At 46.3% G+C, this 27,612-nt stretch overlaps 1 protein-coding gene across 3 annotated transcripts in view; it reads right to left on the reverse strand.

The window, feature by feature from the left end:
* The window catches only part of syt1a (synaptotagmin Ia), a 69,440-nt gene that overhangs the window by 26,156 nt on the left and 15,672 nt on the right, over window positions 1-27,612 (reverse strand). For 2 of the 3 annotated variants that reach the window (XM_030113964.1, XM_030113963.1), the window contains exon 2: window positions 5,854-6,057. In XM_030113964.1, the coding sequence (XP_029969824.1) occupies window positions 5,854-6,028 (175 nt within the window). In that variant the 5' untranslated portion in view covers window positions 6,029-6,057. The remainder of the gene's footprint in view (window positions 1-5,853; window positions 6,058-27,612) is intronic. The other variant, XM_030113965.1, reaches the window with a different exon arrangement.

The raw sequence follows: 27,612 nt of genomic DNA on the forward strand, positions 1-27,612 counted from the left end.
TATGATGCACCACAGGTCTTTCCTTATTAGACGCGTTTTCTTTTTTCCTTTTTGAGCTACAAAAACAAAGAAAATGAGTCATGAAGCCAAAAGTCAAGCTTCGCTCTGACATTTTGAGTTCTTTTAACGTACCGCAGGTGTTCTCCTGGAACGACATGCGGAATAAAGAGGCTCTGTGAGTCACTCAAACAGCGTGAGGCGCGCCGCCACACACAGCAACGCCATTAAAAACTCATAAGTGAAGGAATATGCAGATGTGTGTCAGTTTACTGTAAAAATGTCACGAGTTCAGAGAAATGAGCACTTCCTGGTGCTGCAGAGCCACGCTCCTCCATGTGTTCATGTTTATTCTGCTCCAGGAGGCAGGACTGTACCAGGTGGCAGCTGATCGCTCTGCACACCTGTTTGACGGCAGATTGGTGAGATTTAGAGAAACGTGCAGGACGGAGTTCCTCAAGAAACACGGCGAACTGACTCTTCGGGTTTTCCGTTTGACTCGTGCAATACAACCTGGATTTTGCAGTTTTTGTCATGTACACTCCAGTTCTCGGAACATCTGGTGGTTAGGGGGATTGGTCTGGTCTAAGTAAACGCAGTCGTTTAATGTGTGTGTTCAAAATCAGAGGACTTCTACGCCGGCGTGTTATAAAGCATCTGGGTTGCTTCCCCTCGCTGCGAGCGCTAATCCGATGCGACGGGACCCTGTTGGTCAATTAACCTTGACGTAATGTCTTGTTGTGCCCGCTTCGACGGCGCTCTGCACATGACCTTTCCCCGCCGTGGCTCGTTTAAGCAGAACAATATGACCGCAGCGAGCGTGGACGCATCCGCGATCATGGGCTGATTTACAACGGCTGCCAGCCGATGCTAATGAGCGCCGCGCTCCGACCGGTCCCTTCTCTTCATCCCAAACAGGATTTGACTAGCAGTGAGTCCTGCTTCCTGGTAATCCATGGACATGAACAGATTCCAATCAGGAGATGAAGGTAAAACAGCCTTAGCACTGCTCAGCGATCAGCTTTTTTCCACTTCTCAGAAACATCACTGATTTTAAAACAGTGTTTTCAGCCTCAGGCTTCTTATCTGTCTTCATTATTCACCTCAGTTTTGGTTATTTTGCTCAAAGCATCACTGTGTAACGTCACTCTTTATAAGAGGTTTAGCATAACAGAAGCTACATACAGTCCAATTTGAACTAGAGATGGCTGTACCAGTAAAATTTAAAAATAACATTTGAATGAAACCTCTTGACATCTATAAATCCTTCCTTTTGTTTTAGTACAAAGATGGCATTATAAATATCTTTCTTTTTCAAATATCTTTTTTAAAACCTCTAAATAGTTAAAATGTTAAATAAAATGTCACAATTAAGCCTCTTGGTGTGAAATATGGTGAGATTCAAAAAACTCTTTAGCATGGTTTACCAAATCTGCCAACACAGCTTGGTGCTGAAAGCTAGATTTCACCTATCGGCTGAGATCTGTGGACCCACTTCTGGTTTCTGGTCTAGTGAAAGACCACAGATGAGGTCTGGGATGTGGACTAAACCACTAAACAGCTCCTAGGTCATGCAAACAGTCCGTAACACACGCCTGAAAGTCCATCACCTGCGATAGAGCTTCCTGTCTACCTGGAGAGAGGCTGGCGTCTGTTTTGCAGTGGTGCAGAAAGGACACCATCATCTGCAAAAAGCATAAACCAGCAGCCAAACACAATGCCGTATTCACTTTGCTGACGCCTCAATGCCCGTGAGAAATGCCAATGAAGGTCACACAGCTCTCTAATGGGGGGAAAGGGCGACCCGCAGCAGTGGCCCTGGTCATGAGACATGAAATGGACTTATGGCTTGCTTCTTGCTTCAGGAGTCCCGGAAGAGCGTCACACCGACGGTCACATTCACCCATTCACACACCGCTGAAGGCAGCGTCTTCAATCCATCCACTGGGAGCGATTTGGAATTCAGAGTCCTTGAGCAAACGCTGAACCCCAAATCGGACCCAGTGGTGTGTGAGCTCTTTACATGGACGCCTTCACCAGTGGCGTGTGTGTGAATGTAATGGATCATGTTAAGTGCCTTGAAAGTGCTCAAGCTGCAAAAGCTCCATTCACCAATTCATCAGATGGTGAATAAATAAAAAGTGGTTGAAATCTTCCCCAGTTTGAGCTCGTGTTGTTAAGTGTAAAAAAAAGTGTCAGTACTGCAGTCGGTGTAAATGTTACTGAGCGCCGTCGGCTGCTTGAAACCCCACACAACAAAAAGAAGAGTGGAGTAAAAAAAAAAAAAAAAAAAAGACAGGGCCTTATTTATTTTCCTAAAATGTCAATCTGTTCTGTGTGTTATTTGGAGTAATGGCTGGTGGAGCCAGCAGTCATGGATCAAACAGCCTCTGTGTGCAGAGGTTAATTGTTATCGGGGAGTAAAGCCTTGGGTGTTTAGAAAACTGAGTGAGGAATTCAATCCGCCGGTTCCCTCGGAGGCGGCCGCTCCGTTAAGTGAAAAAGTCACAGTATGGTTTGGTGCGATTGCTTGGTGTGTGTTTCCTGGAGTGAGCACTCGAGGGTTTTGATCACTCACAAACTGATCAGACAGCTCATTTCGGCTGCTAAATCAATTAAAAAACTAATTATTTGTCCCACAGCATGTCCAATATGATTCAAAGAATATGAAAAAAAACTTGAATTTTAAGCTTCCAAATATCTGAAGTGGCGAGAAATGTTTTAACTCTTTGAAATTCTGTAGTTTCGGCACAGTCGTCTCATGAAACGAGGTCCGTTCCTCAGCTAATTGAACACAGTCATTAAATCTTCAAAGAGATGCTGAATGAGAAGGTAAACGTTCAAGGAGATCAATCAAATAAACAGCTTTAACTAACTTAACTAAGTTTTCAGGAAGTTTCTGAAGATGTAAAGCAGTCTTTCTACGACCAAGACGTTTGAAATTTACTGGATTTCTTCAGTTTTCTTCAGTTTCTCGGCTTTTCTTTGGTTCCACACTACTTTCTGTCACACTCTGAACTCTTTCCGCTGCTCTTTCTCTTTTTCTGACGCACATTTTAACATTTTTTGCTTCAAATTTTGCTTTGCAACTTCTTTTTCTTGCCCTGTGAGTCAAATATAGTAAGCATGAAGGTTATTTCAATACTGTAGCAACATTCTATTGTCATATAGAGACATCTAGTGGTAGCAGATGGTATATACTGCTATATTTTTAATGGCACGAGCACTTAAACTACAAAAGAAAAAAAAAAAAGGCATAGTCCAGAAAATAAGGTACTTTGGACACATGATACTTTAGGAGCAAATCTCAAAATGCTGCATATAAGATCAGTAATATGAAGACAAGCAGTAGTAAAATAAAACATTAAAGTAGGAAAAACTTCAGCGAAAAAAGATATGTCTGAAAACAAAGTGGATTCTGTGCATCGGCAGCTTGAATAAAAAAAGTTTGGGCCTCTAAATCCAGACTTTGCTGACTTTACCCGGCAGCCATGGCGATGTTTGAGCCGAGCACACAGAGATTGTCCACAGTTGACTCTTGGATGCACATCTGGTCACATTTTATAGGCAGAAAACTCGAACGTTTCAAAAAGTTACCCAACTTTTTCGCCACTTCAGGGTAAAAAAAAAAAAGAAAAAAATCTTAGTGAAGGTGGAAAGACTGCAACAAATATTCACAGCATTTGTTGGTTTTTTGCAGGCTAAAGCCTTCAGCCAACAGATGGGTGGACGGAAGCAAAATCCGCGGCTCAGAAAAGTGAGAATTGACAGAATTCCTGTGACCACCCTCAAAGCCTGCACGGGGCTTAAAGCCGCTTCTAATCCAGGGAGGAGATCTGCCGCGGCGAGGCGGCTGTGCTGAGCGCGCAGCTTCCTCCTCCCTCGTTAGCCTCGCCGCCCGACTTCCTCCAGACGGTATCGATATTCCACAGAGTAAACAAGTCTTCGGGGGATTCATCATGGGGCCGGGCGGCCGCGGCAGAGAGCAGAGCCTCTGCTTCTGATGGAGGGGATGAGGTGAGAGAAAAACAACAAGTCGCACCGCCGGGGAATTTTTCTCAACTTTTTTTTTTCCTCAGCCAGAGGCGAGCTCTAATGTAATTTCACAGGTGAAACGTCGCAACCCGTCTGCAGCTGCTAATTGTTTTGGTGAGAGACATTTGGATGGAAGCAAAGCAGTTTCGCAGCATTCATCACTAACAACAAAAAAATCCTTTCCAGAAATGTCACATTGAATTTGAATTATTGCTGCATGTTGCTGAAACAGAAGGGGTTTTGCCGCTGAATGTATATATTTACCATGAAATCTCTATCAACAGGGGAATCGATGGTTCTGGTGTCGTTCTCTGTTTCTTCCACACCAGCCTGTGGCTGTAAGCGTATTTACATTTACATTGTTTTTTTCCAAGCAGTGCTTTATCACATGTGACACCATGACAAGTGTGTTGTGTGTTAATTCTGCTGAATCCCTCCGAGAGAAAGAGGCGCCGCGGCTGGAAGGCGGAGCTTTGATGATAAAATGACCAGCAGCGGTGGAATCCACACGCAGGTAGAAAATAGCAAAAGCTGCTCCTCGTAATCACGCGACTTGCGATGTGGAACCGTCGGACTGTTGTTGATACACAAGTTTTGTTCACTTCAGAATCAATGAATTCTTCTCAAACAGGAGATTCGCTGAGACAAATTCCTTCTGAAGCCTGAAACGCTTTGACTCAGAAGCTTGAAATATAAGTGTTGGGAGCGAGGGCTGCTCCAAGATAACATGAAATCCATCAAATGTTTTGGTTTCTGATCGGTGGTTTTTAAGAGCGTTGTCCTCCTTCGATTGATGACTTCTGAAATTCAATCAAATAAAACTGAACCAGAGAAAGTCAAGTCGGAAAAAATCATGAAATCCAGATCTCACATACGTCTGATGCTCAATTAGCAACGGTGAGCTGAACCTCTGTGTCACGGGTGATTATTGCTAAAGCTAGTCATGTGGAGGTACGAGCTGAACGCACACAGAAAACCAAAAACATGTTCTGGCTTTGGAGCAGGAGGACAGCAGACCCGGGGTTTTGTCTTCTATTTTCACATTTGAATTGACGTTATGCGCTCCCGAGCTGCAGCTGCTGTGCAGACATGCTGGTACCTGCCCTGGAAGACGTGGCGGGGAAAAGAACTGTGCTCAATATTACAGTAGGAAGTGAAAAAAAAAATCAAACTGCACCACATATAGACATCTGAAGAAATGAGAAACAGCTGAAGCAACCTGAAATCAATAGACTGAATATAAAAACATTTTGCGCATGAATTGTTTTGCAGCACAGATACGTGTGGGTGGTAATTTCAAATACAATATGCATCCAATCTGTGGCCATTAGATGTTTCTGTAGGATAACAGAAACAGTAAAACATCCTCAGTTTGGAGTGAACTTTGCGATTTCTTTTCCTCTTTATAGTTAATTTTCTCACAGTAGATGAAATGCCAGTGAGCTCCAGCCTGTCTGCTCTGAAGAATCTAGTCTGTTCTCCTAAATACAGAGAACTGGACTCTTTACTTCCACCTAATGCAGAAAAAGCACAATACTGAAATGCTGCATATCTGCTCGGATTGAACTGATATATTCTACTGCAGAAACCCAAAGTGCAGCAAACTGTAAGTCAAAACGAATCCCTGTTACTGTACTTTGGCTCCAGAGTGCAGTTTTACTCAACATTTTTACAAGAACGTGAGAAATTCTATTTATTTTCCAGATTTAAAGTGTAAAACCTGAATGTAAACAAAGAGATTGGTGTTAATGGATGCTCGTCAATCTTCTCCTCATTCCTTCAGCTGTAAAATCAACTGTGGGGGAAGAGAGAGACACTCACATGGGATTTTGTTTAGCTCGTTCATAAACTTGTTCTTCAGTTTGGAAAAGGCTTCGTCCTTCTCACCCGTGCCGGGGCCGGCCATGTTGGTGGTGTTGGAGCCGGCCGTGGAGGAGGAGGCGACGGTGGGGGCGGGGGCCGCCGCCACCAGGGCTTCCCTTCGACTGTCACTCATGGTGGCGATGCCGGGCAGCCAGGCGGACGCTGTGGAGGTGGAGGGAGAGGAGACGGGCAGAGTTAGAGGAGGAGGCTAGAGTTAGGACTCTGGAGGAAAACACGGTTCTGATCGGCCGCCTACTGAGCAGCATCAGCAGAGTTTCACAAAAGTCACGTCTGTTTTCACGTGAAGGCTTCGTCGTGTCAGCGGTGATTCAATCTGTCAAAAAACTGGTAAATCAATTGTCCATGCACTGAGCATTCATGTTCTGTGAATTCAAACTATTGTAGTATAGAATTTGAAAGAAAAAAACACTATTAATCGTAATTAATTCACAAAAAATATTTGTTTTGTACGATGGTGGCCACAAAGCAGAATGTAGAAGCACGAAAATGACAAAAAACAAAGTCAATAACTGACTGTACTTCCAAAACAGGTGTTGCATTTATTGTAAATATGATCACAATAGTGATCATTAAAATTATTACTTTAATTATTGTGAATTAATTCATTATTATGTATAAATTACATTATTGTGTGATAATAACATACAGCTTGTAAATTCAAAAACTTGCTTTGATGTGTGACACTTGGTAGGGGTGGCCTGATTCCCTGCACCTTATGAACAAATATATTACTTTACAAAAGTCATTTCCCACTGATGAGACAATCTTTTCGGCTAATGCTAATGCTAATGGCTGAAGCAGCACAAAGACAGTAAAGAAAGAGAAGCTGTGCTGCTCTGTTCGTATTTCAGACAGTTTCTTTTTTTTCTGGATTTCATAACTGTAACCAGTAACTAGTAAGATACTTTACACTGCGTACAGAATGTTGCCAAGCAAAGAAGATTAAAAGTGGATTTATATCAGCGAGAACACACACACACACACACACACTCACACTCAGCAGGTGTGTTTACTTTGCGAGCACATGTCGTGTGCAAAGGAAAACAATGTATCGCATATGGGAACCCTTTATCTGTGTGTGTGTGTGTGTGTGTGTGTGTGTGTGTGTGTGTGTGTGTGTGTGTGTGTGCGTGCGCGCTTTGTGAAGTCCTCATCTCTGAGCACGTTAGTCATTACCTGTGGGAGGTCGGCTCCACGTGACGTTCCCATGGTTCCCCACTGTTGCCTCATTTCAACATGAGAGGCGTTTACTGTGTGTCCTGACTCCATGATTCTAAATCACGGACTGGAAACCCCAACATCTCATTTTTCATCGCGGGTAGCCTCAAGACATAAGTCAAAATGGACAACTGTCAATTTCTCCGAGTTGCACAACTCTGTCATGACACCCACACACACACACGAGCGCGAACACACAGGAACTATTTATCGTCTCCTCTCGCTGTGCAGGTTGTAATTTGGCTCTGTCACCATAGCAATCCGAGAGGATAATGGCGCTCTAAAGTACACCAGGACAAGGCCAGGATTGATAGCCTAATTTTCCTTCGCAGTCGATGCTCATTAAAGCCATATTTTCACATCGGTATTGTTACTCCGTATAAAAAGTGCAGCAGAGAACCCGCGACGAGTTTCCACCAGCGATCTAACCTTCCAAACGGCCTCCAATAAAACTCCTTCACAAACGTCAAAGAGCTGCGAAAGCAACGCTCCGGCAATTCATCCTAATACAATCTTTAAAAACATGAAGGGAAACAGGCTTCAGAGAGCCAGGCTGCAATTTAGTGTTCGACAAATGTGTAAAATTAGGTTTGCAAAGGCTGCGAGGCAATTTGGACAGCATTACATCTGAGGTACAAGAGAGTCTTTCTCCAGATTTAAGCTTTTTCTGACAAAGTTAACTGTTTTTTTTTCTTTACCCGTTTCAAAAGGACTTTTTTTTTTTTTTTTTCCCAAGAGAAAGACGTGAAATCTATTCGGTCCTTTGAGTTTATTAAAAACAACACGGATCAGATTCCTTCTTAACTTAAGAGACAGTGATAGACTTTTTCAGATTACCTCTGTTTATCTTTCCTTAAATTCCAGGGTTGTAATGTGGCTGATGCCCTTGAAATAAAAGTTAGGAGTGCTGCAATTTAAGCTAAGGATGGTTGCCTGGTCCAGTTCATTGATGGGTGCACTGGTCAGTGAGTTGGTTGGTTGGTGGCTTGGTGAGTTGGGTTGGTGAACTGGAGGATTGATTGGTTGGTTGGTTGATTGGTGGGTTGTTTGGTCAGTGAGTTGGTTGGTTAGTTGGTCTGTTGGTTCATCTGTTGCTTGGTTGGTGGGTTGCTTCACCAGTGAGCCGGTTGGTTGGTGAGTTGGACTGCTTGATTGGTTGGGTCGGTCAGTTGGTGGGTTCACTGGTCAGTGAGTTGCTTTGTTGGTTGGTTGGGTCACTCTGCCTATTGATGGGTTGCTTGGTTGTTTGGTGAGTTGGGTTGGTCAACTTGAGGGTTGCTTGGTTAGTTGGTCGATTGGTGGGTTGTTTGCTCAGAGAGCTGGTTGATTGGTTGCTTGCTTGCTTACTTAGTTGGCTGGTTCGATCTGTCCATCGATGGGTTGCTTGGTTGACGAGTGTGTTGCTTGGTTTCTTTACGAAATGGGTTAGTCAACTGGTGGGCTGTTTGGTCAGTGAGTTAGTTGGTTGGTTGGTCTGCCGATGTGTTGCTTGGTCAGCGAGCTGGTTGGTTGGTGAGTTGGGTTGCTTGGTTGGTGAATGGCTTGATATGTTGGTTGGTTGGCAGGTTGGCTGGTTGGTTGCTTGGTTGCTTCATCAATGAGCTTGTTGGTTGGTGGGTTCACTGGTCAGTGAGCTGGTTGGTTGGTAGGTTGGTTGTTGAATGGGTTGGTATGTGGGTTGGTTGACTTTAGTGCTATAAAACCAACTAATTATCAATAGAAAATCATGGTTTAAGTGCCAGTTATAGCTCCCGTAACATGGATGTTATCTAAAGTGAACAAAGCCCTTTGTCAACAGAGCTGACGCCACAGACAAACGTCAGACGACACGTCAGAACATCACGACTCGTGTGACGGGACTTCCTCTCACTCTGACTGTGAAGATGGACAGAAATGTGAGAAATAATGCGAACATTCCGACACAAATCCAAAACAACAGCTGGAGGGGAAGGAGGAATAATCCCTGAGCACACGTAGTAAAGCCTCACTCCTGACCAGCCTCGGCACCAGATTAGCCAAACTGATCATCTCGAGCCCAAAACGTTCCCACCACCTGGAAGCGCTCGCTCTCAGAGGCTGCGCTCACTGCACCCGCTCCTTTCCTTCATACACATCAATATGAGTTTGCAAAAGTTGGCTGATCCACTGTGTGATTACTGACAGAGAAAATGAGTTTCGATCAGCCATTCGTTTGTCCGTGTCCTTTGGGGAGACGCCGAGGCCCCAAGTCGGTCCTGACGGCGTGCAAAACGCCCGAGCGATCATATGAGTCGCATCGAGAGAGATGAAGCCGTAAAAACAGGTGTTCTCTTCTGGCTTGAGCTCCGGAGTCAAAACAAATTTCTTTATCTCTCCACAATCAAAGCACCTCAAACACCTTTACCCAAAAACATTCGGAACAAGAAGAAGCTGATGAACGATAAAAAGTCTGCAGCTAGTTGATAAGCACAGTCAACAAAATCCCAACTGCTTGACAGTCCTGAGTCCACTGCAGGACAAACACACTGGCGTTAATTTGCAAGGTCAGAAAATCATCTTGGATTCATGTTTCTGGACTGTAGCAGGAAATTAGAGCACAAGAAGAAAAACCCAAGCACACTGAATGTGCTCATGGATAAAAACGCTAAAAAGAAGAAAACAAAAACACACCAGTGACTTTAGAGTTGGTGGAGAAGGAAGTACTTTGTTGTTTTGACAATTATTCAGCATACACATCATGAGATAAATGAATCAAAGCATTGCACGTGGACACGACATAAAATGGGGAAATGACGCATTTAACTTGAGATTGGTAGCAAGAAACCAGGTCGAGCAGAGGTGTGTGTGTGTGTGTGTGTGTGTGTGTGTGTGTGTGTGTGTGTGTGTGTGTGTGTGTGTGTGTGTGTGTGTGTGTGTGTGTGTGTCTCAGCAGGTTTTTGAAGATAGAAAATGAGCAGAAAGTTACCTGCTGGCAACTGTAGTGAGATTTATCACAGTAAAAATAAACTTAGGATCACCGACGAGGAGTCGTTCTCTCAGACTGCATCTCCAGTATTATACTTTAAAACATAATTAACTCAGGTTTTCCAATAAATACAAGATGATTAATAATTAGATAATTAAAATGATGCAATGTCTCATTTAAAACAAAAACTAAATATTACTTGCTAGACTGATTGGATGCCCGTTTGCATGTCGTGGTAGTTTTCTGTGCACAGTTGTGATGTTCGACACTGGTTTCCTCCCATTTTTCAGATAAATGCATCAATCACTAACTGGGAACAAAGACGTCAGCCCGAACACTGGAAGACATCCCCTAAACATAACACCTGTCTCAATAACTAATGCTAATCTTTTTTTCTTATTTTGTACCAGTCAGGAAATGAAGTGTTAAAGGAGCAGTTCAGATGGTTTGAAGAGGAGACGCGTCCTTCCTGCTGCAGCCACAACACGACTCAACTCCACCTTCGTATATATCTCTTTATTTATTCTCTGGCTTCACGTCAGACAGCCCTGTCCTGTCACGGCGCTCACTTTGCTCTCTTCTCTTCTCGACGCCACAACACCCTACTGACAAAAAAGCAGTGATTTCACCTGGCAGCGCACGCCGGGGGGAGGCTCGCCGGCCCGCCGCCGCCTTCGACAGTTAGTTTGTGTTCCCCCAGAAACTTTAGTGTCACATCACCAAAGTGTGTTGTGATATCCTGGCACCGAAAACACACACACACACACACACACACACACACACACACACACACACACACACACACACACACACACAAACAGAGTTAGCAGAGTGGCAGCTCCCGTGTGCTGCCGGCGAAAATCACAGCGAGTCAATGGAGGGAGGCGGCTCTAAAGGGAGCCATGTAATCAACGGCGATGGAGCTGGAATCAAAGGGAAAAAGATTCTGTCGGATTTTCTATGAGGATGGAGCTTCTTGACCAGAAATGGATTTATAAGCTCATGAAAACCGTGGATGCAGGCCAACGCTAATGTATCGATATCGCAGAAGGCTGATTGGAGATTTTCCAACATAATATCGCTCACCAACCAAGCGAACCCGATTCTTCTGCTTTACTCACTCAACTGTATCTGAAAAGAATCTCTTCAAACACACGGGCTCATGCGTATTCCGCAGCTGCCGCCGTCCAACAGACTGTGAAAGCATGATATCGGCGCGTTCTCCAGCTGTGATTTCAACACTTAGATAACACCTCTTTAACAGCAGCGTCGTGTCTATCATCCACAGCCGAGTCGCTGGGTGAAAACAAAAAAAAAAAAAAAGCAGCACGGATCCCAGAAATATGACCTTAAACTCAGACTCAAGGTAAAAAAATTGGAAAATGCTCTTTGATTAAAAAAATAAATAAATAAATAAGCGTTTCTTACTCTGGCCTTCTGCATCTGGGTGCTTCAGTTGCACGAAAACGCCCACGCACGTCCACGCTCGGGCTCAGTGTTTGAGGCCCTTGAAACGCTGCGAGGTTAGTGTGGGGGCCGATCCATTGAGCGGCCCGCCTGGCAGCGACAGGGATACTTCAGCACAGGTGAGGACTTTTAAGGGAGCACAATGGGGCTGTGCAGAGTGCATGTGGGAGGCTTCTTCTATTGAGAAAGAATCGATCATTATGTCCCGAGGGAGAGGCGGCAGGAGCGCAAACACCAAGTCTCAACACACACTTCTGCAGCGGGTTCTCAAAAAAGACAATAATTACACTAATGAATTCAGTAGAGTCTTTACCGTTTTTTATGTAAATTACACCGTCTAAGTGAATCAGCGACCTTTCAGAGATGCCGAGCGAGGAGCGCATCCCAATGAAGCTTTGCATTACCATCACACACTCCCCGGTAGAAAACATCACATGAAAAGAGCAGTGGTGTGTGTACGGCCACCCGGAGTGTGTGTTATGCCTCTCACAGCACCCTACGGAAAAACAAGAAGTTTAATTCAGTGTGTGTTTGGGTCTTAATGACTACTTGGCCATTCAAGCGTAAGACAGCCTTCCGTGTTGTCTTGATTGTGTGCGAGCTGTCCACTTCACGCCCGGATCGGGGTTTATTTGTCTTAATGGAAAGCCTGAGAGTGCTGACCTGTTCCCCCCCGTCACAGAGCTGTCATCACAATGTAATCACACGCTGCATCCGCTGTCACACAGTTATTATCCACCGCGTCTCCATGGCAACCCACTCCAACAAAGCCTTAAGTAACGGTGTGGTTTAGCAGGACGCGCGGCGTCGCGTTAGACCTTCATCCAGCGATCGGCTGCACGAGTCCGAGCTTCACGTCCAGATGAACCACTGACGGCCGTCACATGATTTCAATAGCGAGAGGAAACATTGAGAAAGATGCAGCGCCTGTAGGATTACTGAACTCTGCGAGGATGAAAGACACACTGGTGTATTAGAGAAACGCCTGTTAGACTTTAGAGCATCTTCCTCCTCTAACATCAGGTAACAAGTGAAGTAACGTCAATGCTTTTAAAGAAGCGAGCAGTGGATTAGTTGTGCGATTTAGATAGATAGAAGATAGTCCATATTTGGTCTTGAAACGACCTTCAACAGCAGTCCAAGGTCGAAGCTTTGCTGGAGGGAGTCTTCCTTCAGAGGGTTAATGTTCCCCAGACTGAAAACTGAGCAGTGACACCAACTGAAAACACAAAATGCAAATATGAAAAGAAAAAGAAAGGATGATTTCGGAGCCAGTGGGGCATCAATTGATCTAACCCGTCGTCTCCTCTCGCTGCCGCTCCCTCCTTCTCGGCACAGCGGGGCGCCGCTCGTTTCTTTTTCGGCTCCAGCCATCTCTGTGGAGGTGTGCCGCTCAGGTGTAAAACCCCAACCCAATTACAGGGCCGCCAGATGGCCCAGCAGGTCCGTGACCACGGCGGTGACGCCGGCACACACTCCGTCCTATCACCTCGCTCTGCCTCTCCTCCTCTAACTGGGTCAGCTCCCTCGCTCTCGCCTCCTCCTCTTCCTCCTATCTCCTTCATCATCCTTTCATCTTTTTTTTTTTTTTTTTCTCATACCCTGCATCGACTTTCCAAGCCTGGGTCACAACACATTTAACCGAGCGAGCGGAGGAATACCAGAAGAGAGGAGCAGCGCGGCCACCGAAGCGGCGTTTTGTTCCCTGTTTTCTGGGTTCGCGTCCGGACGGCGTGTCGGCATCATGCGGACCCTCGTGCTCCCGCTGGGTCTACTTTTGGCAGGCGCTCTCGGTGAGCCGGGTGTTACAGCTCAAGCTGTTTGAGGAAGTGATGAAGCGGCCAAAAAAAAAAAAAAAAAAAAATCATCCAAACAGGTCTAATTCTGCCGTCGGACTGGATGAACCGCCTGTACGGTACAGTGAGGAGAGCAGGGCGACCTTTAGCCGATATCACTTCCCATTCCTCCTTTCATCGGGTTTCACGAGGTAATCATCCAGTAAATCACCAATTAAACTCGTCTTATCGAGAATTATCTGCTAATTATCACAAAGTGCTCCAGCAGTTGTTATATGTCGCGATAATTTAAACCAACTGAATGCAGAGGAAAACACTTCTGTTCTTACTGGAAGCCAATCCCTCAACCCGTACGCCAAATAAACTACAAATAACAGTTATTTTACTGCAGGTTAGTAGAAGATAGATGTTTTCAAAGTAGCTTTGTTGAACAGAAACCGAACAGTAACTTTTTTTCCACATATTTAATCAGAACGAAAATGATGAAACAGAGTTCGTGTTTTATAAATGAAAAGATGGAATTAAAACAGCCCACGACTCTACTTCAGTGAATGTGATGAATGTTTTTGTCAAAGACAAATTAAAAGCAACAAAGAGACACATGGATGTTTCCGGAGCGCGGAAATCGATGGACTGGATCAATGAAGAAGTGCTTCGACTAAAACAAGCCAGGCCAGAAAGACTCTCCCCTTGTGTCAGACACACAAGAAAACACGAGATTGAGAAGAAAACGGCGTTAAACGTTCCCTTTTCTGCTAATGAAGTCGCTTCTCATCATTATCAGTTGGAGGCTGGGAGAGCGGCTGAACTGATCCCAGTTCAGAGCAGACGGGGGTTCCTGCTGTTCGAGGCAATTCTCAGGAAGTCACTTAGTGATTGCTCTGCAGATCTTTATAAACTAATAATCATAGCAAGGACACTTGTTTTCATCTGAGGGGAGCACTAACTGTGTAATTACAATAAATGACAGAGGGGGAAAAAAAGAGAAAAGAAACATCTCCAAGCAAATTAAAGCTGGTGTTTGCATGCATAATAAAGTGCTGCATCAAACAATTAACCTCATTATCTTGGAATGAGGACATATTCAACAGATAAATTACAAATTTTGAATTATTTCAGGCTTTGCGGGCTACATTTAATTAACCGACAGTTACGACTCCTGATTGAGAGATATTGGATTTTCCTGTTGACTTCAGTGTTAAAAGAAGAAACGCAGCATGTGGATGTCGTCTCCACGGCCCCGGAGCTCACAGCTGAACGCCGTGAATCTCTTTCCTCATTATGTTTCAAGTAACAGAGACAATCCGTTTAGAAAAACTGCTAAAATCTCACGTTGGAATAGCCATTACTCTTAGTTTGGTGACAAACTTAGTTTGCATCTGATAAATGAGTTTTAAAAACCACCAGTCAAATGAAAGCAAAATCACTAATGAAAAACAACAGAGTTTTTTAATTAATTAGTCTGATAATGGTGATGCCAACAAATTAAAAAAAAAAACTTTCTTTTAGCCCAGTGTTTTTTTCAAAAAGCTTTTTCAATATGTCATACTGAACTTTTGAATCAAACAGGATTAAATCTCCAAGTTAACAGTGTTGTGGCCTAAAGAAGTTTACTCTTTAATAAATAAACAAAGTAAGCCACAGTCTCGCCCACACTGCCACTTTAGAGACACCAGTGAACTCAACAGGCAGTTCTTAGAGAACTGGGAGGAGAAAACCCTCGAATTCACAGGTAGAACATGAAGACTGGCTTCCTAAACTCGGATCCGGGACTTCAGAGGCATCATGGATCCAGATCGGCTCATGTCCACCAGAGTTTGGTTTCACAGGAAGAAAGCGCCGGTCGTCACGGGTTCTGAATCACTGACAGTTCGATGGAGAACAGCCTCCCACCTTCGGCGACCCTGAGCCCCGGTGGGGGGGGGGAGGGGGATGGGGGAGGGGGGCCGGGGCCAGCTCAGCGGCGCCCGAGGACTCGTGTCTGTTGGAATCAGAGCGATGTGGGAGGAGGTGAGGCCAGGGGGCGCGGTGCCAGCGCTGCTAGGTGAGTCACGCCGACATGGAGAGGTTATTTGCTCAGGCTGCCGCCTCCCTCCGGGGTCGGCCCACGGGGAAATCTGCCCGGCAACCGCAGGCCGTGTGACAGGCGAGGAGGGGCAGGAATTTACTGATGTCAAGGAGCACGACTGAACCTGGAAAGAGCCGAGTCGTAAACTCCGCAGGGGGCTTGGTAGAGTACATTATGTCGAGGTGAACGAGATTTAACATTAGCGCTGATTATCCTGCTCAGTTTCCACATTCCCCGCATGCTCCCCTTGTCGTTCGCATCTCCGGATCTGTGATTAGACAGATACAAATGTTTAGCCTCGAAGGGCTTCATCTCAGCGGAAGAAAGACCGAGAACAAATATCCCGTAGCGCCGACTTGATTTAGTTACCCCCCCGGTTTAATCTCTTCTTCTTGGTCTCTCCACTCTTTCACACTTCCCGTTTGGAAGCCGGCGCCACCCACCGGGCGCAGCCACGGATAAAACAACTGCCACGGTTTAACAAGGCAGATAATCAGGAGGGCGAGGAGACGTGAAGGCAGAAGCCACCGAAAGATAATCACGGCACCCGGGGGGGGGGGGCGACTTTTTAAGGGAGTCAAAGTCATTTTTCGAGAACCTTTTCCAAGTCTTTCTTCTTGTGAGGCGACCATCCATGAATCCTCCACTCTGATTTAACAAGCTGAGGTTCACGGGGGGCTCCAGCAGGTCTCTGCATGAGCCACCAGTCCATCACATGGCAAACAGAACATCACCTGCATTGATCCAGTCATCCTTTAACCCTTTACAGAGCCAGCCGCCCCATTAGGGAGCTTCCACATTTCAGTTTTATTTCTTCACAACAACATTTAATAAAAACAACAAGCTTTGGAAAAGCATCGTATTTTCCAAAAACGAGTGTTGGAAAAAAAAGAAAACACAATGTTATGCTTTTCGTCATGTTTCCTGGTAATCATCCACTTTTTAATGTTAGAAACCAGTTCCGGGAAAAACTGACCTTCGCCATCGCTGTGAGGCATGAAATGTGGACAGGAATCAAAGGTTAGAGAAAGAGAGCATGTAAAAGAAAGTGCAAATGACAGTATGTCCTCTCTCATCTCATCATGGCTGCGAAATTAGTCATTTAATGGAACTCTGACAACGTTTCAAGTGGGAAAAAAAATATTTTTTGCGATTTCGATCAAAAAAAAAAGAAGAGAAAAATGTAAACTCTACGTTGAAAGACGGATATTTTCTGATTCGACGGATGAGGATGAAGCACTGCGCCAGGCATGCCATCCACTTGGTAATACTATTTTATTTTTTATTGATCCGAATTCCATTCAACTTACGTTTTTGCCCCCAGCAGCAATCCCGGTTTTTCACCTGGCCACTGGGTAACGGCGTTTGCCCGCCGCTGGTCGATAAGCGCGTTTATCCCTCATTTAATGAGGCCTTTAAATCTCAGATTATATGGTGCTCTCATAAAGACGGCCTTTTATTCCTGGTGAAGCTGCTGCGAAGCGGCGCCGTTCGTCCGCCCGGCCGGCACACAGACGGCTCTTTTGTGAGTTTTCTCGCCCTCTCTACGTGCGAGTATTGATCTCAAACACTGGAGTCCAGGATGGGACTGGAAATGCGAGCTATCTCTGTTCTACCTGCTCTCCGTGGCCCCCGGGCCATCATTTAGGCCTCTCGTCGTATAAATAGAGCTGAATGTATCCTTCGGCGGCTGCAGGAGCGTATCATGAAGAGCCAGCGGAGGAGGGGGGGTGATAACAGCTGCTGGGACCCTCCAGTCCTCCTGTCTCCGTACGAGCAACAAGGATTTCTTTTTTTTTTTCTTGGAACTTTCCTCAGCGCTTCGGAGGCAGTAATTGAAAATGGGGGGAATCTTTGTGCGCTGGCTTAATAGAGCTGTTCTGCCCCGGCCGTAAAGCAGGGTTAATAACTTTTTCCAGTTCCATTACCCCATGAGATTGGCTCCAGGTGAGTAAAGAGGCCGTGCAGGACAAGGGGAAGTGACCAGGGGGGCTTCTCAGCCGCCTCTTATCTCGGCTTCCCCGCTCGCTGCAGGCGGCTCCCCCGACAGTCATTTACCTGATTCATTACATCCAGAAAGAAGAGGAGACTCCCCGTCCGGGGAGAGGCCGTCTGACCAGCAGCAGCACTTCCTCATTTCCTCAAAGTGACGTTTTCGCCCGTTTACACGTTTTTTGTTTTTTTTTCCGTCTCCACAGACATGGGAGCCACAAAGTGTCCTTGTTAGTCTTTCGCTGGAATTGGTTTGATATTTCACATCTGTAGCTGCCACTCACACACAGCAAACGGCGGCTTTTCTTGCTCTTGCGAGGCGGCGGTGACAACTAAATTGCCTCGGAGCTCGTGATTCACTGCGAGGGTGAATGAACAGAGACGGCGAGAAGAAGAAGAAGGAGGAGGAGGAGGAGCAGAGAAATCTGGAGGAGCAAATTGAAGGTTTGAGGATGGATTTCTAACGGACGGCAAGGAACCCGACTGAGGACATCCTGTATTTAATCCTGTTTTTATCCAACTATTGATTGATTGCAAAGAAGTCTGTACTTAGTATGGATTTAGACTGACTTTGAAGTCTTGAAACACTGTCATGGGATATGATATTCGATTGAATGCAGCATAAAGGGTTAAAATGCTTCTTCCAAGAGTCTTAAGACCTTCTGCACATAAAGGTGCGTCTTCGTTCTCCTGGCGCTTGGCTTTGCACGGTGATGCCGTCCCAGAGCCGCTGAAGCCGACCTCGAGCAGACGGCTCCTCAAGTGCTCTTTCCAAACACTTGGCAGCTGACCTTTTAATTCTGTTCAGACTCTGAGGAGTGTGCGCTGTGCGCTGATGATGCACCGGCTCAAAGAGGGAACGCTTAAGCGCCCGGAGACTGAGAGGGGAACGAGGAGCTGCCGCCCGAACGAGGAGGCGTCATGGCTTCGCAAAAATTTTCTGCTCGCAAATGACATTTGCAGGAGACTGAAAATAAGAGTCAAGTGTCTGGTGTTGACGCGTCGGGCGTGGGAGTCTCTCCGCCGGCGGGCTGAACGGCACATGGTCAGATCTCGGGGAGGAAGGTGACGAATCCAGCATCAGCAAACATCAGCCTCTGCTTGACGGACGGGGGAAGGAGGTTCGCCTGGGATGGACTCAGTTTCCATATTGATCTACGCACTAACAGCGATATTGTAGAGCATCTTCCTCCTTCCAAAGAACTGGCTCATTTCAGTCATTTTGAAACTTTAAAATAACGAAGGTTTAACTCGAACCGTTGACCACTGGACCACTTTTCCTTCTGTGACGGGGGTTCGAACCGGGTTCCTATCCTCAAGGTTTGATTTGAGAGTCACCAATATGAATATTCCAGCAGCATTCTTATAAGAACGTCTTGAACCTTTCAGGAGATCGCTGGTTTCTGAGTCTGAGTCACAGTACATCGTGTTTTTTTTTTCTTTCCAGATAGAGACACGAACACTCAGACGCAGAACACGAGCAGGTTTCTAATCTAATAAAGGTGTCGTAGCGGAACGTGAGAGTGTGATCAGAAAGTGACGAACGCTTAAAATTCAGAAATAACAGTCCAGGTGTCATGCATGAGCCATTTTGAGCAGATGTGAGGGGATCATGTTAGCGAGCAGACTTCACAAAGCCGCACTCCCACAATGCTAGAGTCTTGTCTTCTCTCTGACTGCGCTGTGTCTCCCGCTGGTGTTGGTTTCCATGCACGATTCCCTTTCTCCTCCGCTGCCCGTCACAAAGCCTTTTCCCCCACTGGGCATCCTTTCATACGCCTACAGCCTCTCACAACATTTCCGCCCACGCACTTTGTTTGAAAAACAGCATGCCTGCCAGTGTCCAACCGGCACGTAATTGAGGCAAAATTATAATTTCGCTCCTCTCACTTTTCCCCCAGACAGCACAAAGTAAATAATGTCAAATAAATAGGACTGAAATCTTTAAAATGCAAGGCTGAAATGTTACCGTTGAGGCTTCTATTGGCTCGGAGAGCGACGCTGAAATCACCCACGGCTCCATCGATCATGCAGCGTTATCAGAATGTTGCTTCGCAAACGTAAAACACAGATTTGATGCGTTTTCACTCTGTGTGGACGGAGCCTCATTCGCAAACTGGCTCTTATCACCGCGACCTCAGGTTGAGGATGCTCCACTGGCGGAGGGAATGAAAGGAAAAAAAAAAAAAAAAATTGAATGGGGGAAGCAGATGTGCCTGCCGTACACACTTTGATATTTCCCATCTTCATATCTCAGATGTGACTAAAGCACAGGTGTGATTGGGTTTTAGCGACAGAAACCTACATATGGCGACAGGATACCATCAAACAGATTCCTGTTCCTGTGAGCATCGCGGCTGCAGATTGGCATCCGGAGCGCAAGATATCAACAGGGCGCATGAAATTGGGTTGAAATTGCTCTTGAATAATACTGTCTCCGGCCAGGAGCGCGCGATCCAGAGATGGAGCAAAATGATTGATGTCAGAAGAAATACAGAAAGGTGAAAATTGGATACGGTGCACACAGTCTCCATGCAAACAGAGGCATCTACAGCAGTTAACCTCCGCATCTAAACCACACGGCGCCCTCTCTCTGCGCGGAAGCAGTGAGAACGCAACTTCTGTCTCCGTGGAAACGGGGGACGAAAAAGCCGCAACTGTGCATGCACGCCACTTCTGCTCTGCCAACATGGTGTTTCTTCCGTTTCCGAGGAAACGCATCATTTTCAAAGCGTAGCTGTGTGAACGCAAAACTTTGGTGAAGTGTTTTCACGTGACACTGTCATGTAAATGTGGCGCGCAAAGGAGGAACTTGTGATTGACGCCTTGATTTTGACTGCATCAACAATCTTTACTCCTGTTTCAGTTCTATCAATCCACACTGAGCTCTGCTGCTACGCAGCTCAGAAAATATCAGAAGATTTAGGAACAGAACTGAGACTGCTCTCTCTCGTCTTCTCCTTTGTCGGATTGTTCTTGTCCTGATTGTTCTCCTTCCTTGGTATGCTCCTGTCATCATGCTCTCTCTTCCATTGTCCTCCTTCGATTGTTATTTCCACTCCTCTTGTTCTGTCTTCTTCTGTCTTCTTCTTGTCTCCGTTTGTTTTCCATCTGCCCTTTCTTGTCTTCCATCTCCACACACAGTCAAACTCAGCTTGAAGGTTTCTAATTCTGGTAAATAACTCACCCAGAGCTATTACTAAGCAACAAGCCAAACTGCTGCTGATCAAATGACTTGATTAATTGCATAATCTCTTAATCTCTTTCAGTGCAAACTCAGCTTCTGCATCCTCCATCTTCCTTTGTTCCCTTTTTACCAATCTGCAGCCGTAAGGGAGACAGTCCGCTGACTAACCGAGGAACCAGGGAAGATAAATTAAAGAGGGAAAAAAGGTTAATCATTTCCCTTCTGAAACTCGGCGTCCTTTCACTCGACAGCCAGCCGCCGACCTGGAACCGCTGTCGGCTCCGCCGCGACCGGCCTGCCGGTCTCCACTCGTCCAGTCAGAATCCTGATCGGACCGGTACTGGCAGACGAGACTCTGAACCAAAACATCTGTTATAATGCTTCCTCCAGGCAAAACCCCCTCCCCCCCACCGCCACCTCCAATTTCCACTTTCCACAACCTCCCACAGCCCACATGATAATTATCACTGCTGGCTGCGACCGAGCCAGCAGCAACACACCATCCACGCTGCCATGTCCGAGTAACGCTCCAGTGCATTCTGGGTACTGCATGCTCCTGTGATTAAAATAAATTAGGTCTATGGGGGGGGGGGTGTTATTTGAAGGCAAGCATGCCCGCTATTAATTTGCTTATAATTTGCCTCGATGCATGTAAGCTGCGGCTCCTGCTGTCACTGGGAGCAGTTTGCTGGGTTGACGAGGCTCAGAAACAAAAAAGATTTAGACACACGAGTGAAAAAAATCTGCTCCTTGTGACGAAAACAACCGGTGACAGAAGTCCACCGTGTGGATACGCATGATGATTTTTAACGTAAATCAACATGACTGGAACAAAAAATGGATGATTTTATGTCAAGAGCAAATTACAACACAGAAAAATCCCTCCTAACATTTAGACATGGTAATGCAGACAAACATTAATCAACATACCAAATGTTGGAGACAACCTCTTTATGGGCTCCATCGCCTTGGTTACAAATAATCAGCAGGCTTTTGTAGACTCCTCCTCCTAATTGGTCGTACATGGCCAGATGATCAGCATTCCTGATCGTCAGAGCTGAGCGGGCCTTGAACATCTGACCAGAGAGGCTCCATAGAAATGACACTTGGAAAGTAAAGTGAAAGATTGAGCCACGAACACACAGAAGTTTGGATCTGAATTGTGTTTTGCACGTTGAGCTAGAAACACACGGTCTTTCTTCAGACTGTATTTTCCTGTAGACTGACCTCCATTGGCTCATAAACAGACAACTTTCCACATTCCTTCTCTCATCCACACTGGCCTTTTACAAACAAACAAGTTTCCTCTTCCCCATCCCGCAACTCTTCCAAGTTGCGATTTTCTTCGCCTCTTTCAGCTCAGTTCCTCGACACTCCAGATAGCTTTGGCCTCCGGAGCGGCTGCGTGAGTAAAAAGTCCAATCCGTGGACTCCTTCGGCGGACTGACACGCCACTCTGTCGGAGCGGATCAGCCGCCGGGCCGCCGCCGCCGCCGCCCGCGGTACACATCCAATTCCATCGCGCGTCTTAATGCCGAGTGGGTCGCCGATATCTCCCCCTCCACTCCATAAACCTCTGTCACGGCCGCTCGCGACTCACCGACTGCACCCAATCCCCGTTCACGCCGCTCCGCCGGCACCTCGCTCCTTCTCCTCCCCTCCATTCCTTGTGGATTCAAACGTGACGTTCGCCGGTTCACGTGCGGAGGAGACGCTCCAGCAGATGACTGTGACTAAGACGGTGAGGCAACCGGCAGATGCTGCGAGCGCTCGAACCTTTTGTCTACCTTTTCATGTTTACGGGGGAAACTGTCAGCCGCATGATGAAAAAAAAAAAAAATTAAAAAAGTCAACCTGCTGTTGATTTAAGATGACACACACACACACACACACACACACACACAAGGCTTTTACAGCACGACCAGAATTGAGATACTAAAGTACACCTCCAGAGGCCTTGTGGAATCCATGCAGCCAAAAGGAAAGTTGCACAGTCTTACCCAGGTAGTCATAATGTTACGGCTCTTCAGTGCAGGCTTACAATCTGTATTTTCTGTTCCTTTTCTTGGTTATCTAAAGTATTTGCATCTCAGTACTGAAAAAAAAAGACATGACTCAAGCATTTTTATGCCAAAAAAAAGAGATTATAATCATATAATGATGAAGTGATGCACTGATTCGTGTCTCAGTGAATTTCAGCTCTAATTAGAAGACGGAATGAAAAGCTAAGTCCGATTAATCTTACTAATTATGAGTCAAAGGAGGTTTAAAGGGACAGGAAAGCTCCAAAAAGCAGCAGAAATGTGTCTCCAGTGACGACGCTGTGGAAACGCAGCGTGATGTCGTGGAGGAGAGAGCGCCCCCCGAGGGAGACGAACGGCGCTGTGGGTGGAGCCCGACACGGTAATGAAAACAGGAAGGAGGAAGGAAAGCGCTGCCCTTTATCTCCTGTCTGTCTGGTCTTCAGGTCGGATCACCCCGGCCTGACACCGGACTTGTACCGAGGAAGCGGCCCGGTCGGAGGGAGCGCGCCACTGACAGCAATTAGGAGACCAATTACTCCCATCTCCTGCGCGGCTCGCATGTCAGGACCGGCCAGCTCCAGTCTGGAGCCTTCTGACCCCCCCCCCCCCCCCCCCCCCCCCCCCCCCCCCCCCCCCCCCCCCCCGGGCAGCAGCACCATCCTGCTGCTTTCAGGCCCAAACGACTCAACAGATGCTGGTGATTACAAAGAAAATTATTACAGTTTGATTATTTTAACACTTCTAAAAGCTTGAAGTCTTGAGCTCAGCCGTGACAATACCACGTTATTAAATTTAACATAATTCTAAACATACATACATCTAAATATCATTAAGAGCGACAGAAATCTGCCTGTTTTGACTCAAATCTTACAAAATATCTGTCTAATGAAGCCAGAGATTTAAATTATCCTTTTAATTAAGTACCAGTCATTCTGTAATTTAAATAATGAGAAGTAACAACATGAGGCAGGACAGGCTGCTGCGCCGATTCTTATTTTAGGTGAAGCAGCAGGAGATTTGGGAGGTGGCGCTGGATTGGAGGGCCTCGTTCCCAGTGAGACATCTCAGCGGAGAGCCAGTTTGGCGCCAGCAGAATGCCAGGCGGCCTCCACTGGGCATCGGCGGGCGGTAGTGTCATTCAGACGAGGCCCAATCGGATCAGACAGCGGAGGGCAGGCCGGCGGACCGCCGCCGCACACGGCCAAACTCCGCAGCCCGGATCTGGTCAAAGCACACAAACGCGCGCTGTCCAAATCCCCAACGCCGCCTCCCAGCTGACAGCTGGAGAACACAGCTGCTGCTGGGGAGGGACCGTCCAGCTCCGGGCTGCAGGAGACAATCCAGCCAACTCTGGACGAAACGCATGAGCACTATGGACAGGAGACAGTAACGAGCCAAACGCTGGTACAAGATGGCGGAATACAAAACATACAAGCTCCACACCGAAAGAGGGCACAGAGTCAGAGTGAGGTCGTCTTGAAGGTCAAAGTGCTAAATAATGCAAGTGAAGTCTTTACTGACACCGTATTACTGTAAATGCCGTCCAGGGACAATTCGACACATAAATACAGAAAGCTGGAGGATGGAACCACCAACTGAAGGACTGGAAAACGTCTCCGCCACTAAGTTTTTACACTGTTACTCACACAGTCTACATTTAGATGCACCTCTTCTGTGTAAGCATTCAGATAATTCTTTAAAAAGGACTTTCTAAGTGGAGAGAAATGGTTTAATGCCATTATTTGGGTTAAAGCTATATTTTTAGGGAAACGCTATTTATGTTCTCTGATGGACCAGGCATCGTCTCCCTAATGGACGTTTAAAGTAAAAGGGCTTTCCAGAATGTGAAGGCTGTTATTCATCTTCCGTTGTCTTTTTCTGGCGGTATAACTGCTAAATCAAATAAACTGCCGCTCAGTGCAGATGCTCATGCACGGTTTCTGCTTCCTGCACACAAACACTCCTGCGCTGTCTGCGCTAATTGATTTTCCCGGCCTCACCTGCCTGAGTGTCTCGGTTACACGTGTTGATGGCATCGCCCGCCTTTGTGTACTCGCTGTACGTCATATCTCTGACAGCAGATCGGCTCTCTGCTGCTTTCTGATATCGACACCCCTTCAGGGAGTTTATTGTCCTCCACGCTGAAGCGCCCGTGTTTGGCTGAAATCGATGAGGAGCGACTTTCTGCTCCATAAAACCTGACCCCGTGACGTGCGACGCACAGTGCCACATAAATAACGGCGACGAGGCGTCACAGACGGAGGCATGCGGGAGCAGAAACGTTACCGGACTCTACCGAGCTTTAACAGCCTGACTCCGCTAACGACGCTACGGCTTCACCACGGGATTATATAATGAGGAAATCATAACAATTATTGAAGTAAAAAGTACAATTATGCAGCGGAGGGATATGGCTGGTAGAAGATAATGACAGTGTAGCTGGTTGCTAAGTGACACCTGAGGAAAAGTGAAGGTTTAACGTCGATATTAGACTATTTATAGACAAACGCAGCTACGGGGTTTATTTGATCAGTTCCTTCAGGTTCAACCCTCTCAGGGGTCAAGGTGGAACTAACCTTGGCAGAGCCAGTAAAATGCCAAAATAAAAGCATGATACATTAATTCAAGACTTCCTGCTGGTTTTGAAGAATGATCAGTGCGCGGCCGTGAGGGAGTCGAGCCTGCAAACAGTCCATTACTGTCCGTAAGGTGGTCTTCTCCGACAGCTCCGCTATCTGCTGTCATTTTTATCCTGAGAGGGAAGCGAAGGCGGAGGGGAGGGGAGGGGAGGGGAGGGGAGGGGAGGATCTCTCTCCAGCAATCCAGCCAAAGAGGAAGAGAGCAGAGCACATGAATAAAGGGACTGGCTCGCTCCGGGCAGAGCTGAAATTGGTCTATTAGGGCGCTCCATTTGAGATCAGTGAGGGAGGGAGTGGCCGGGCCCGGCGCCGGGGCTCAGGCTCTCTATTGTGTCGGCCTGTTGGAGTTTCAAGTTGGAGGCGGTGGATTTGACACAGTATTGACGTCCGGAGACTTTTATATCGTCACTCTTTATCTCTGATTGTCCTCCTCCTGGTTTTCTGCAGCAGTTTGCACCATCACTGAAACTCACTTTGTTAGACTCTGTAAAGGTGAGTTCCTTTACGCTCCGTCTCGGTCGGTTTGGGGGTCTGGAGGCACTTCGGTTTTGCAGTTTTTCACTTTCATTCACCATCACCTGCATTTAAAAAGGAGTTTCCTTTGAGTTGCATCTGTTTTAACCAACTGTCTTTAACTATGTGTGGCGGTAAAGTTGACATAAATGACAAACCTGCATCATAAAATCCAGCCAGACACGTTGATCAACTTAGTTTCTGCAACAAGTTGCGACTTCATGGAATCAGGATTGGAATAAAAACGCAATCCACTGAAGCAAAAACTTAAACAAAAAAAAAAAAAAAAAAAAACAGTATCAGACCTGCTGTAGAGACCTCCTTAAAGGCGAACACAGGGTTTCATGTCCTACTAAGTAGGTCAATATCACTCATTAGTTTATTCTCAATTCAACTGGACGGATTAAGTGTGAATACAGATGCAGTGGGTGTGATTATCTCAGACTGGATGTATGAAACTGCTGCTGATGTGACGTTCAGCTCCGGCTCACGGTGATTATAGTGATTGATCGCCTCCTATACTGAACTGAAATGCATTTATTATCGCACAGCGAGCTCCGCAGCTGCACCATAAAAGGACAACGACACTCCAGTATTTTCTTTACTTCCATTCTGTCGCCGAGCCGCGACGGGAAAACGGTCGTAAATGACCCATCAGACTCATAAAACAACTTTGGCGTAATTGAGGAAAATGGCCCATAAGCGGGCTGGTTTATTTTTATGCGACCGAGCGGCGGCACACAAACAAATGCATATTTTAACGGCATTATCTGTGAACAAAAGATTCCCGGCTGACGAGGAGCGCGCAGGGCCCGGCAGCAGAGATCCGCGGCGATGCCGAGGACCGCACAATCAGGCGGCATTGTGCTTGGAGTGGGATCCTCTCCTGCGTGATCATTAGTCAGATAGAGACGGGGGCTTGGAGAGCCGGCTGCATTATCGCTAATAATTTTGCTTCATTTCACAGGAAAAGCATCACGCTCCTCCGCTGTTGCTACTACGTGCTGCTCTGTGCAAAGCTCCACCTCCAGCCACAGCGTGCATCAGAATCAGAAGAGAAAGTTCTCCAGGTTATCAGGGGGAAAAAATAAAAAAAACAAGTTATTCATTAAGAATGCCAGAACGCAGACATTCGTATGGACAGGACACCAGGCCGGATTGTTATTTGTCAACTCTTATAACACTGTAGTCGTGTAAACCGACAACAAAACCACCCAATAGGTTTCCCGTTCTCACTTGAAAGCGTTGCGTAAAGCGATGGGATCAACCTTCAGCTGGTTAGCTTCCCGTCTTCGTTCAACAAAAGTCAACTTGATCAGCAGAAAAGCACCAGCTCCAGTCGAAGGGAGCGTTTCCTTTTCACTTCCTGCTCACATTGTTTCTTTTCTCTGTGAAAGCTTCATGAGAAAATGTTGTAATTAGCATCATACAAAGAATTTGTATGATTAACTGTTGCACAGGAGTAAACGTGATCGTGTAAAGAAGAAAATACACAAAAACAAGTGACTTTTCCAGCTTGATGAAACACACCACCGAGGATGGCTAAAACCGTCTCTTACTCAAAGGCTATATATAACCTTGAGATTTAAAAAAAAAAAAAAAAACGAGCAAGATCGAGGGCAAGTCTGAGACTCCGAGAAGTCGCCTGCTAAAATTGTGGAGGCCGTTCAGCGGCCGCTCGGAGGTAAACAGAATTAATCAAGATTACTGGACTGGTTAGCTTGAAGGTGGCTCAGCACTATTCAGCCGCTCGGCTCCTCGCAGATAAATGCATGATTTATAGGAGCCATTAATAGCGAGGAGCGGCCCACACATCTCATTACACAACTTAGATTGTTTGCGGCCGCT

The sequence above is a fragment of the Salarias fasciatus genome, chromosome 17 (assembly GCF_902148845.1).
Source record: "Salarias fasciatus chromosome 17, fSalaFa1.1, whole genome shotgun sequence".
Lineage (NCBI taxonomy): Eukaryota > Metazoa > Chordata > Actinopteri > Blenniiformes > Blenniidae > Salarias > Salarias fasciatus.